Source organism: Protopterus annectens, chromosome 9.part0 (assembly GCF_019279795.1).
Source record: "Protopterus annectens isolate FY-2018-M chromosome 9.part0, PAN1.0, whole genome shotgun sequence".
Lineage (NCBI taxonomy): Eukaryota > Metazoa > Chordata > Ceratodontiformes > Protopteridae > Protopterus > Protopterus annectens.
In genome coordinates, this window is record NC_056743.1 from 1,307,135,321 (window position 1) to 1,307,149,405 (window position 14,085).

The 14,085-nt window shown below is 44.9% G+C and overlaps 1 protein-coding gene across 1 annotated transcript in view; it reads right to left on the bottom strand.

The window, feature by feature from the left end:
* Positions 1-14,085, bottom strand: part of LOC122810665 (interleukin-1 beta-like) — a 53,855-nt gene that overhangs the window by 10,953 nt on the left and 28,817 nt on the right. The window contains exon 5 of the mRNA XM_044082235.1: positions 300-427. Within this exon, the coding sequence (XP_043938170.1) occupies positions 300-427 (128 nt within the window). The remainder of the gene's footprint in view (positions 1-299; positions 428-14,085) is intronic.

A 14,085-nucleotide genomic window follows, 5' to 3' on the forward strand; every position in this document is an offset into this window, starting at 1 on the left:
AGGGTAAAACATTTCACATACCTCATGCACTCCTAAACTTAATATACTCAACTCTTCGCTCTGCACATTGAGGAGAGGGTTATACCTCCAGTGACTTCCATTTGAGTTTGAGCAAGGGGACTTTCAGTGCCTTGCGCATTTTTGGGGAATCTCTTACTACAATAAAAATTACCTGAATACAAATAATTTCAAACTATTAGCAGCAATAACAATACATGGTGTAGCATTTTCATTCTAGATTCTTTTCCATTCCATTAAATGTTCACATTTACACCAAATGTTTCCACTGTACTACTCACCTCAAGCTGTAAGACAGGATTACTGTAGTCTCCAGTGACAGAGAGATAGTAGTTTGTTCCAGCAATTCCTAGAGTCACAGGTTGGTGGCTAAGACTTTGTGACTTGTACAGACTCAGGTTGATTTTCACTATAAGTTCAAAAAATGAAAAATCAGAACTACATTTAGAATAAATGAATAAACAATAAACAGAAATAAACTATTGACAAGCAAAATAAAATACTACTACTACTACTAATAATAACAATGAGAATGAAGAAGAAGAAGGAGAAGAAGAAGAAGAAAAGTATCATAATTTGAAATGAACCACCATGGCTGCATTAACTGCAGAAAATAACGAATCTAATTATATTTCTTTGTAAAGTTAACTTAAGCCTATAAATTCATTAAAGAACAAAAAGGCAACTGAGGTAAACTTGTGAAAACAATACTTGACCAGGCATGTTGCTTTATAGCTTCCATGTAAATATGTATTTTCATGGCATTTTTGTTTACATTAAGCTTGATGTTTGTTAACTCACTGAAACCTTGATGTTTGTTAACTCACTGAAACCTAAAATGCATTTTTTGTATATTTCCATTTAACACCAATACTGCCTTATGGCATCCTGAACTTTTTTTGGGTCTGGCTTCTTTAACTAAATAACTTACCAGCTAATAATAGTCAGTTTTAGAAAGGACAAGGAGTTACTAACAAAGTAACATTAAGAGTAATTAGTCTAAGATGTCCTGCGGTGGAGAAATTAATCTTTGTTTGCCACTTACTATTCATATTTTCAAATTTATGGTCATAATTTCACGATTCATTGACAATTCACTTGTTAATGCTAGTTTATATCATGTTATACTGGAAATATTGTTAGTAATTATGAAAATAAACAACCCCCCGGATTCATGACGCTCGGCGCAAGGCCGGTGTAAGGCTTGCGCCGGCTGTGCGGAGTATATATGGAGTAGTAGTGCCATATGCATATTAATGAAGGCGTGCAGCCGCCACAGCCACGTGCATAGGAAATGTGCGCGAGTGCATGGGGCGTACCGAAGTTGTGGAGGGAGGCGTGTCAATGTCGGTTGTCGATGAGCAACCTAAACTGCTGAATAGTAAAGTCCGCCTGCAGTAATACTCGCACCTATCAGTGTCTGTGGAGACTGAAACGTATACAAAGCATGCAAGATAGTCCCTGTGAACAGAAAAGGAAGAAGCAAACACAAATGCACGATAGGGAATAACAGGTCCCTACCCTTGAACAAATGACAGAAAAACCGCATGCCGTGGTCCAACGTAGTGTTTATAGCTATACCATGTGGAAGTGAAACATATCATATGCTAGGGCGCCGCCAGGAGGTACGTCCAGCCCAATGGAGAGGGTTACCAGCTGACCCATAATGTGAGGGAGGGTACATAGCTGTGCAGATGTGTCCATAACAAAATACACGAGGAGAAAAGTAGATATATGTAGAGACTGTCATGTCCAAATCATATCCCACAAGGGATGTAATAGTCACATACAAAAGGTATGTCTGTATCCCACATAACAAATGTGATAGGGAATAGAATACACATGTAAATGAATCAGGAGCATAGAAACAGCTACAACAATAAGGACACTTGTAGGCCGAAAGGAACAATATGACCCATACCATCGACTCAGAATACCACCCGTCCCACTTTGCGAGCGACAGTACCGCTGCGGCCAGATGTGTCCTGACACAAGCATGTAAACATGGCAAATGTGCAGAGATTATAGGACATAATTATCCCTCAGACGTCATGTAATAGTGGCATTAAACAGTTGTTCTCCACATGTATATTACATAAATGTCATAAGAAAAAGAATAAGCCACTGAAATGCTACAAGACTAAAGCTTAGATATAGGCAAGAGTTGTAAGTTCTATCTGCCGAACTGACCGTGGGTATGTGTTGGTGTGGAAAATGTGTTGTGTCCACCACAAATGTTACATTGCGGCCAATTGAAAAGGTGGAAACAGTACCGTAGACTGTGGGGAGGCATTGTCCACAACAGTCGGATATGTGGAAGGAATAGCATGGACACCAGAAAAGGTGCCATCCCCCCAATGAGTACAACAGGTGTGCAAATCCCGGGAGTCATTGGCAGAAGGCAAACTAGTATGTGACACAGCCGAATGGGTAGTACCCGGGTATACCAACTAAGTAACGAAAGTGAAGTATGGGCGTGTACCTATGTGTGTGAGGTATAGCACATGGGAAGCAAACATGGCAGGGTAGTCCACACAACCATAAAGGTACCCGACACCTGTAGGGCAGTCAATGTGCTACTCTGACCGTGTCATGGCCCAACAACAAATGTAGTGAGCTATCGGATGTGAGTAATATGCATGTGAGGGGTGGATGGGTAATGGTAAAACCCACAAAGGCGACACTGTGTCGTATGCAGAAAAGGTGAACCAGAGGTATAGGAGGGGGCAGCGGGTGAAGTGGACATAAACACAAATACATGGAGAAACAGCTGCAAGATGAGCAGACAGGCCATAGTGTAGAACACAATCCCACAAACATAAGTATCATGTAAATGTGCGATCAAAATGTATAGATATGTCACCGTCACATACCCATAGGTTGGTCCTGATGGAACTGGCCATAACAAATGCAACACACCTGGCTGCATAATGGGCTACCCAGCATACCCTCTACATCACACAACCCAGCCCTGTAACAGAACATCCACCAAATCCACCCGTACTTGGCCCACTGGTCCGTTGCAGACACAGCTACACATACCGACCCCTACGCATATGTAGTAGGTATTGTCACCCTAGGCAGTGTCAGGATAGCAAACCATGTATTCCCTGCATGTTAAACCCCCTGCACATTGTCATAAAGCCAAGATACATTTCAATATCATTTCTGTGTGCAATGGTCCAATTACTGGAATATCCCTTACGGGATAAGTAACCTGTGTAAATAGTAGAACGGGTACGATGACAAGATGTCCAATCCTGTACATATCTGGACACAAGTCAGAACATGAAGTACAGGTCCAAGACACTGTCCAGACCTGAGTGGTCATGCATAACCCAGTACCCAGGATAAAACCCCTTCCCGTGACGCACGTGTCCCCACACAAATATGCGGGAGAATATAGCGCACACTCGCATAGTGGCAAATGGCAGAAGGGTGAGGAAGACACCCGACATTAACAGGTGAACCCTGATGAAGTGCGAGGGATACCTAGTGTGTGCCAGCATGACCGACCATACCAGACAACCCGTGTGAGTTAGATATCTGGACAGAGCCGTGACTACAAGTGAGACAAAGGTACAACAGCAGGTACAATATGCAAAGATAGCTGTTAGAAGTTATTCATGTATGTGCAGTCTGAGTACCCGGGAAGTCCACTGGGTGAAGAAGTGCCCAGTAACAGCGGAGGCCCAGGTAGAAAAGCCCCACAAGCAATACAAGGAAATAAAGGCTACATAATGTTAAAGGTAAAATACAAGAGTAAAAGGCATATAGTCAGGAAATACACATGCATAACATGTGCATAACAAGACAGTGCAAATCCAGAGTCTGTAGTGGTAATACAGAAATGTACAACAATGACATACTGGGAGTCAAGTGAGTGTCAGCTAAGTCTGGTTAAGCTGGAGGGTAGAGAGGAGCAGGAGTATGGAGAGCTCAGAGGAGTGAGATCCGTAGAATGTATAACAGGTGCAAGCAGGAATATATCCATGTGGATGGATAAACATAGATATATCATAGAATGACAGTTTGCACAATGGCATTAATGCCCGGAGTATGAAGTCTGAAAGTCAACTGTCTGCCAGCACGTCCCGACATCTGTCCCTAATGCCGAGCTTCTGCTGTGCCAGAACACAACAGCGTATTACAGAGGTTCGTACCATATCACTCAACTGTCCAGATATTCGCAGAATGACCTGAGTGTTGGCTCATAGTGTTATGTGCCTCTGACAACCTGCGTCTGTCCGGTAAATAGGTGTGGATTGACGTCACAAAATAATGAGCATTAAGTATAGCACTCCACATCCCGCAGAAGACTCATGACAATGCAAAACCTACTTTTCTATCAACGTTAGAAGCTTGCAAGGAAACTAGTTAAAATGTGTCCCACTTACTCTCCCCATCATGTAGGGTTTGCGCAGATTTGTTGCTCAAAGAGGTCGAGAGGTATGGTCCATACATATGTACAGTAACAAGCCATGACATTTGTTTAATGTACAACTGCATACCTGTAGTCACAACATGTCCCAGAAAATAATCCACTTATGAATCAATACAGGTAATAGTCAAATGTGAATGGGAACCCCCCCCCTCACCGTGGAGTATAGACTGTAACAACCCCACCCATAATATGTACAGCCAACAGAATAAGCTCCTGATAGGTGCCCAAACATGTGTCTATAAATACAGGTAAAATGTTCATAATAGGGAGATGCTCCCTGTCCACATGCTTCATCTGACATTTGAACTCAGCCAGGGAAGTTCTGTTCACCAGGCGGACAAGCCCATACCCAGATCACTACATGAACACCCTGACAATCAGAAATGTGTATGTGATACGACTATATGCCCTGGTGTTCTGCATATCCTCGGAGTGATTAACAATGCAGCTGGGGTCCACAGCAGTAGGCAATATGGAATCTGCAATATGTAGTAGCGCGTTTCCCACAGCAGGAGAATGGATGCCTGTGTTGTAAGTGAAGCGGTGAGGCGTATGTTGATGTAGCTAAGTACTATGGGTATGCATATCAATGAGGCGGAACAGCAACAGAATACTGTTTCCGGCATCCGTCCAATGTGAATGCAGTCCCGGTTGACCTACGACCACTGCAGATATCCCTGTAAAGTGTAATGAATGCGTTCGTGCTGTACACACAGTTAAATACGTAAAGGTGAACCGTGTGTTTCACACGAGTCCGTAAACCAGACTACAGATGAGTAAGTGTTACGGTCAGACATATGAAAGGCAGTGCAAGCACACAGTTATTAAACAGATGTAACCTACAACATGTAAATGCAAGTGCGCCTGTGCGTGTGTGATCCGCTCACAGCATAGTAAATGAATGCTGTTTCCCCCACGTTAGATATACATGGCTCAAACCTGTTAACCTCGTAAAGTATGAAACCGGACAAAGGCATGCAAACTACCGGTACAAATAGGGACAAACCCCAGATATGTGCCAGAACAAACATAGAAAGTGGATAGAATAACGGGTGTGTCAGTAGCATGGATTCTCTAAAGGGTATGCAGTCGTAACCTGAACTGCTTGCCAGTATTTCCCAACATAAGTCTTAAATGAAATGCCACTACATTGCCAGATAGACACAAGTTTATGAAAAACACACCAAAGATAAAGAGGCAACCAGCTGTACACTCTGCGACAATCTGTACAGTGGAAAGGTATGGTATGGATATAGATATATGTGTATACACATAATCCACAGACATAAACCAAAGCAAATTATGAAATGTGGACTGTACATGTATATATGTATACACAACAAACATATGTCCCGTAGATATAACATATGTACATAAATAGGCTACGGCATAGCTAATATGGGTAGACAAACAGACATGCAGGAAAGGTGAATAAACCGCTGCCTTCCAAACCATTGTCCAGAAAGTGACAGTCTAGCAAGTTCTACACTTTAAACATTCATATAGGTGTCCATTGCAGGACCCCAAAAATTGATCCATAAGTAGTGTCAACCGTCATTGATGCAAAATATGTGACCTCAGCAAATACGATATAGCTGTACATGCAACAGCAGCAGGTGCAGGGGTAATGACACATGTGTCGATAGAATGTATGACATACGAACTGATATCCGGAGAGTGGGGAGTGAATATAAGTGTCTTCATACTTCAGTACCGCTCACATTAAACATGTGTAATGGGTACTGTGGAAGGGTGTCAGGTATGGGAATCATGGGTATGCAGAAATGGGCCTAGGTGTTGTTTGGCAGAGATTTAGTAGGCCCGCCCCGTGGGAGTGATGTGGGTATAGCACACGCCTATATTCTCAATAATGGGGCAAATCATCCACTGGATATTGCGTAAACCATTGTGGGAATATGTAGGGCCCTATATCAGTGTCATGTAGGCGATTATCATGGATGGACATGCGTATGACCAAGACGGTAACCATAACTGGCAAACTGTCAGAATAAGACAGCTGCACTAAGGCATAGTACATGAAATACAAATAGGGACTATATTAGATATACCCCAGACAAAGTCAGAACATTGATAGAATACTGGCGTAGCCAGGAATACGAATGTTATGAGTGTTACTAATCATGTAATAGAAATGTCAGTCACTATTATCTAACCGCACAGTTTGTAATGCCTTGCTAGCAATTTAACAGAAAGGCACATTACTATGACAAATGTAACAAGGGCAAAGGTCAAACGTCAGGGCATTTACCCATAATGTGTACAGGTTAGGGGTATGAAGGTAACCTGTCCAAAATACATGTACAGAACTAGTGATACTAGGTGGACAGGTGACAAGAAAGACATCAGGACAAATGACAAAACATGTACAAGTCATACGCATGTACTCTGACAAATGTGAATGACAACGTATGCCCTGTGAAAGTCAATGTGGAAGGTTAATAGACTCAAAAGAAATGTGTCCCTCAGGGTGTCATGCAGTGTCACCGTTACAATGTCCAGTCCCCCATACTCGTACGTGAGCTCTGCCACTGACGGAAAGCGCAAATACCGGCGTACACATACGGTACATAGGTTCATAGGTTCATAGGTTATACATGATAGACTAATTTGTGTGGATAAGCAGCTGTTGGCCTGTGTGAGGAATACAACCCTCTGGGTGGGTGTGTCCTGCAATATAAATGTAATGGCATGTGGCCTGTGATGCCGCCATACAGTGTGTGTATTGGTGTCAGAAAGTTGATATCTTGTATCAGACACATACTCTGCAACTGTACAGATTTACGCAGAATGTGCAGAGTTCTGCCTCATATGTTTGGTGTGTTCCACAACATCAGTACCATTCTGGCACATTCCTGATAACTGAAGTCACGAAATAATGACAAACATGTGAGTTTAAGACACCAAATCCGTCAGAAAAGTCATACTAATGCAAAACCTATTATTGTGTCAACTATCTATGTTTGTAAGAGCAACATGTCAATACTGCCCCTATGTGTCCCACTATCAGTTAAGGCTTTGTCCAGATTTTTGCACTAGGAGGTGGAGTGGTATGATCAGAAACAGATACATGTGTGAGGAAACAGCATTATCGACTGCAAGATAATGCAGAAGGTATGAAAAGCGCTGCAGTAGGACATTCAGTACTGTCCGCAGGTATGTGCTGACATGTCAAATGACACAGAAGTCTACATGAAGTACCTATAGGGCTGTCACCTTTACAAATGATGATAGTGGGACATACCCACAGCCATGCACACAGCACAAATAGACATACACAAAGCAAAACTAGGCCATGATACATGAAGCCTCCGGCGTGTACGAGTACAGTGAGAGTACAGCAAGGATAGATGTCTGCCAAGATATACAGCAAACGCGTGTAAGGGCGTGTAACACCGCCCATAACATGGACGTTGCATGGACAATGTTGGGATTTGCAACATACCCCATTGGTATGTGAAAGCTATGCAAATATGCGATACATGAAACAGTCAGCTGTCCATGCAAGAGCAGAGTTATGGGCAGAATATATATATATATATATATATATATATATATATATATATATATATATATATATAGAGAGAGAGAGAGAGATACAGACATACACACACACACACACACACACACGTGGCAGAGTTATGAGAAGAACACGAACGTAACCACTGTACCACACAACAGCATTACGCAGTGACAGAACGTGCAACCGTGAGTAGTAGATCATGGAAATCACACAGGCATACGTCTAGCCTGTAGATAGCGGCATCAAAGGCAAAGACGTAGCACAGATGTTATGGTGAGTGAATACTGTAAAAGCAATGTACTGTTGTCATGCAGCTGGAAACACACACACTTGGCAGGGCTGGTAATTGAACTTACACCTAACTACCCTATCACACTACAGCATGACGCATTTACAGAATGCGCTACTGAGATTACTAAACACAGCAGGCCCACAGGCATTCTACTAGGTGCGTGTCAACATCCACAAAGGCAAAGACGTCAGCAGGATATATCTGTGGTGCGAAGCATCTAAAAGCATAACCTGAGTCCCCAGGCGGACGGGAGCATGCACACACACACACACACTTGGCAGGGCTGGGAATTGAACTTACACCTAACTACCCTATCACACTACAGCATGATGCATTTACAAAACACGTTACCAAGATTACTAAACACAGCAGACCCACAGGCATTCTTCTAGCTGCATGTCAACATCCGCAAAGGCAAAGAAGTCAGCAGGATATATCTGTGGTGCGAAGCATCTAAAAGCATAACCTGAGTCCCCAGGCGGACGGAAGCATGCACACACACACACTCTTGGCAGGCCTGGGAATCGAACTTACACCTAACTATCCTATCACACTACAGCATGACGCATTTACAGAATGCGCTACCGAGATTACTAAACACAGCAGACACACAGGCATTCTTCTAGGTGCGTGTCAACATCCGCAAAGGCAAAGATGTCAGCAGGATATATCTGTGGTGTGAAGTGTCTAAAAGCATAACCTGAGTCCCCAGGTGGATGCACACACACACACACACACACACACACACACACACACACACACACACACACACACACACACACACACACACACACACACACACTTGGCAAGGCATCAAACTTACACCTAACTACCCTATCACACTACAGCATGACGCATTTACAGAACGCGCTACTGAGATCACTAAACACAGCAGACTGACAGGCATTCTTCTAGGTGCGTGTCAACATCCGCAAAGGCAAAGATGTCAGAAGGATATATCTGTGGTGTGAAGCATCTAAAAGCATAACCTGAGTCCCCAGTCAGACGGGAGCATGCACACACACACACACTTGGCAGGCCTGGGAATCGAACTTACACTTAAGTACCCTATCACACTACAGCATGGTGCATTTACAGAATGCACTACCAAGATTACTAAACACAGCAGACACACAGGCATTCTCCTAAGTGTGTGTCAACATCCGCAAAGGCAAAGATGTCAGCAGCTTATATCTGTGGTGCGAAGCGTCTAAAAGCATAACCTGAGTCCCCAGGTGGACGGGAGCATGCACACACACACACACACACACACACACACACACACACACACACACACACACACACACACACACACACACACACACACACACACTTGGCAGGGCATCGAACTTACACCTAACTACCCTATCACACTACAGCATGACGCATTTACAGAAAGCGCTACCGAGATTACTAAACACAGCAGACCGACAGGCATTCTTCTAGGTGCGTATCAGCATCCGCAAAGGCAAAGACGTCAGCAGGATATATCTGTGGTGTGAAGCATCTAAAAGCATAACTTGAGTCCCCAGGCAGATGGGAGCATGCACACACACACACACACACACTTGGCAGGGCCAGGAGTTGAACATACACCTAACTACCTTATCACACTACAGCATTACGCATTTACAGAACGCGCTACCAAGATTAATGAACACAGCACTCCCAGAGGCATACTTCTAGGTGGGTGACATCATCCGCAAAGGCAAAGACGCCGATAGGGAATGTATGTGTTGTGAGGTAACTAAAAGCATTACTGTGTCCCCAGGCAGCTGGAAACACACACACACACACACACACACACACACACACACACACACACACACACACACACACACACACACACACACACACACTTGGCAGGGCCGGGAGTTGAACATAAACCTAACTACCTTATCACACTACAGCATTACACATTTACAGAATGCGCTGCCGAGATTACTGAACACAGCACTCCCAGAGGCATACTTCTAGGTGGGTGACATCATCCGCAAAGGCAAAGATGCTGATAGGGAATGTTTAGAGAGTGAGCAGTCTGAAAGCATATTACTGTCCCAAGGTAGACGTAGACAAACACACGGCAGTGCTGTCATCGGGGCAACTAAATATCTACAGAGCACTACAACACTAAATAGATACGGGATGCGCCACAGACAGTACACCCTTCGAGACAGCAACCAGTGTGTTCAATGTAGGCATTCATCGTGAAATTGGAAATGGACATCTGTTGCCTGGATGACCACCATGGCTATACAGGATGTCAATGGCCATGCCCACATGCTTAGTATCACACGTCTGTTTGGAATGTACTGTGTGTCCATCTACACAACGGCGTACTGGGCATGCTCACACACTTAGCAGTTGCAAAGGGCTGTCTTGCATGCACATGGATTCTAATCATGGAAGGTCGCAGTTTGGAATGTACTGTGTGCCCATCTACACAACGGCATACTGGGCATGCTTGCACACTTAGCAGTTGCAAAGGGCCATCTTGCATGCACAAGGAGTCTAATCACGGAAGGGCGCAGTGTGGAATGTATTGTGTGTCCATCTACACAATGGCGTACTGGGCATGCTCACACACTTAGCAGTTGCAAATGGCCGTCTTGCATGCACATGGATTCTAATCATGGAAGGGCGCAGTTTGGAATGTACTGTGTGTCCATCTACACAATGGCATACTGGGCATGCTCACACACTTAGCAGTTGCAAAGGGCCATCTTGCATGCACATGGATTCTAATCATGGAAGGGCGCAGTTTGGAATGTACTGTGTGTCCATCTACACAATGGCATACTGGGCATGCTCACACACTTAGCAGTTCCAAAGGGCCATCTTGCATGCACACGGAGTCTAATCATGGAAGGGAGCAGTGTGGAATGTACCGTGTGTCCATCTACACAACTGTGTACATGGACCGTACTGTGTGTCCATCTACACAAAATCATACTGGGCATGCTCACACACTTAGCTGTTGCAAAGGCCTGTCGTGCATGCAGATGGAGTGTACACACAGAAGGGCACAGTACAGAAGGGCACAGTAAGGTATAACTGTCCTCACCCACAGGGCGGTCACACATGCAGTGACCTGTACACACACAGCTGCCATCACAGCTGTCACAGGTGCAGGTCACACACGTACACACTGCAGTGTACACTGTAGCTGTCAAGTCAGCACCATGTCGTCGGTGCAGCACTACACAGCCTTACAGTACCACAACACCATGTGACACATGACCACTGGGCTGTACAGAGGTGTACACCAGCTGTGCAGAGTACACATGTACCAACAGGGATCCAACAGGTGTTATGCATTGCAATGATACCAGTATACATGAACAGGTCGGCTCAAGACATACCACGGCCCTTACACAGCTGTGACACCTGACTGTTGCTGTACACCAATGAACACACGTCTGGATATGTCATACATGTGATTGTGTGGATGTGTGCATGGACTGCACACACAACACATACATACATAGCCTTTGATGTACCTCGTGCATAACAGTGGCCTAATCAATGCTACACGCAAATGGAAGGTGGGCCCATGTCTGTTGAATGCTCACACTACAGGGGTAGCAATGTTGACCGACGCATACCCTTGTACTGGTCGCCTGTGACACCCGTGATATCATACCACAGTCCATGTGTTATGTATGTCAACACACATGTCCAACAATAGCAATGCATACAAACATGGCAACAGGAGACACATGTGACATCTGTACTGTGCATGCAGCAACCATGCATGTGCAGTGGCTGATGTCCGTAACATAGTTGCACCTACCTACGACATGCAGTCGCAATGCAGACCCATCATTGACACCTGTATACGGTGACATACAAACAGCATGTATGGAGGGATGTGTGTACATAACGTGGTGAACCACCTGTGTAGATGTATGTGTGCAGGGGGTGGCTCACAGTTGTGTCACACACCATCCTATCATGCCATGTGCAAACAGTACGTTATGTCGCTGTTACGTGATGGTGCTGACATAATGCATACACAGCGGTCAGGTGTTACCAACTATATGTCACATGGCACCTGTAACACCTACAACCTCCCGTGTGCATATAGCAGCACATTTGCCAGATATAGCGTTGGTACACATAATGCAATCAATAGCGTTGCATGTCTATCAAACGTGTCATCAAATGGCAGGTGTATCATTCCCAGCACTGCCATGTGTATCTGAATGTGTGACCAGAGATGCCACATATCATGGGGAATATGTCCCAGTTGTTATACATCCCTGTACACCATTGTAGAGATCTGTACATACGTCAGTGTGGGAAGCATGACATCAGCCGGTGTGGTGCATCACACACATCAGCTGTCCGTATACACATGTGTGATCACCACAGTGTGTGTGTGTGTGTGTGTCTGTATGTATGTCTGGTGCTTGGTGTGAGGGTGTATGCTAATATACAGTGAGAAATGATCACTAACCCCACGTGGTGACTAACCCGTAATGGTGATGCAGTGCACTACCCTGTTGATGCCATAGGTCTCAGCCATACTGGCTACCTGTGAATGTTCCTTCTCTGTGACATGTCGTGTGGGTGCATAGTACTGTGAGGGTGATGACCACATAGGCAAGGGTCCCCACCTGCACATTATGGGGTGTGTGTTATAGTGATGTACACCCCGTGAATGTGGTCATGTTCCCGTACTGTTACAGGGTCCTACTGCTGCACAGTGTGGCCTCCAGCTACCAAGTGACACCTCACATCATCATTGGCCAGACCGTTGTGTACAACCCCTGCACCATGTCACCATACCTGTAATGTGTCCTGCTATGTATGTCACATCTCTGTCCAGTGTAGCCTGTGGCACTGACCACATGCATCAGGTGCAGTATATGTTCAGACATCTGTGTCATGTTGGTGTTTCCAACAGTCAGGTTGAGGGTACATGTAGCATGCTGATATTGACAGACATGCCTGTGAGTAATCCACAGTTGCACATGGGGACTGCAAACACTGCTACCTGTAGGCACATGCAAGTACACCATAGGAGGGAACCAGGGTATCACAACCAACATGGTGCTACAGATGTAACCGAGACACATACCGTGAACACATCACAATGCATGCTGCACCTGCACTACATGGTATGACTGGTGCATGTCGACAGTACACAACCTATGTCACATACACATCTCTCAGTATTCACACACAACCACTGCAACATACACATCCCTCACTATGCATACACAGGTAATATTACATACACCTCTCACTATGCTGTTCACCCTGTGCATCAGAATATTTGTGCATAACCCTGCACCGATGGTGTGGATGACAGGGATGTGGCACAGGCTTCATCATATGCACAGGGTGATATGTTTGCCAGGGGCATAGGCTGCACCAATGGATAACATCATGTGTGTGTGTAAGGGCCGGTGAGTTGATTGTACATGTCTGTTCAGAATGCATATGGATGTTGTGGAGCCCTACAGTTGTGTTTGCTGTGTGCATGTATGTGTGTACACAGTTCTGCCATTTGTGAGGCCTACACGGGGTATAATTGACAGCCCCAGATTGTACAGAGCAGGTTTACAGCTCACTGTGTCTGTCCACGGCCATGTGACCTGTGCCTGCCTGGGGTTGCATGGGCACTACCAGGTGGAGGTACAGAGTGGCTACTGTTCGATGACACATGTCCGCTGGAACCGTGTCCCCGCTGAGAATGTCCAGGGCCATGTCCATGTGGCCTGCTGTGTCCTGGTGTTGACAGCGCAGCACCAGCTGCACTGCTACTGCTACCGGCATTATGGG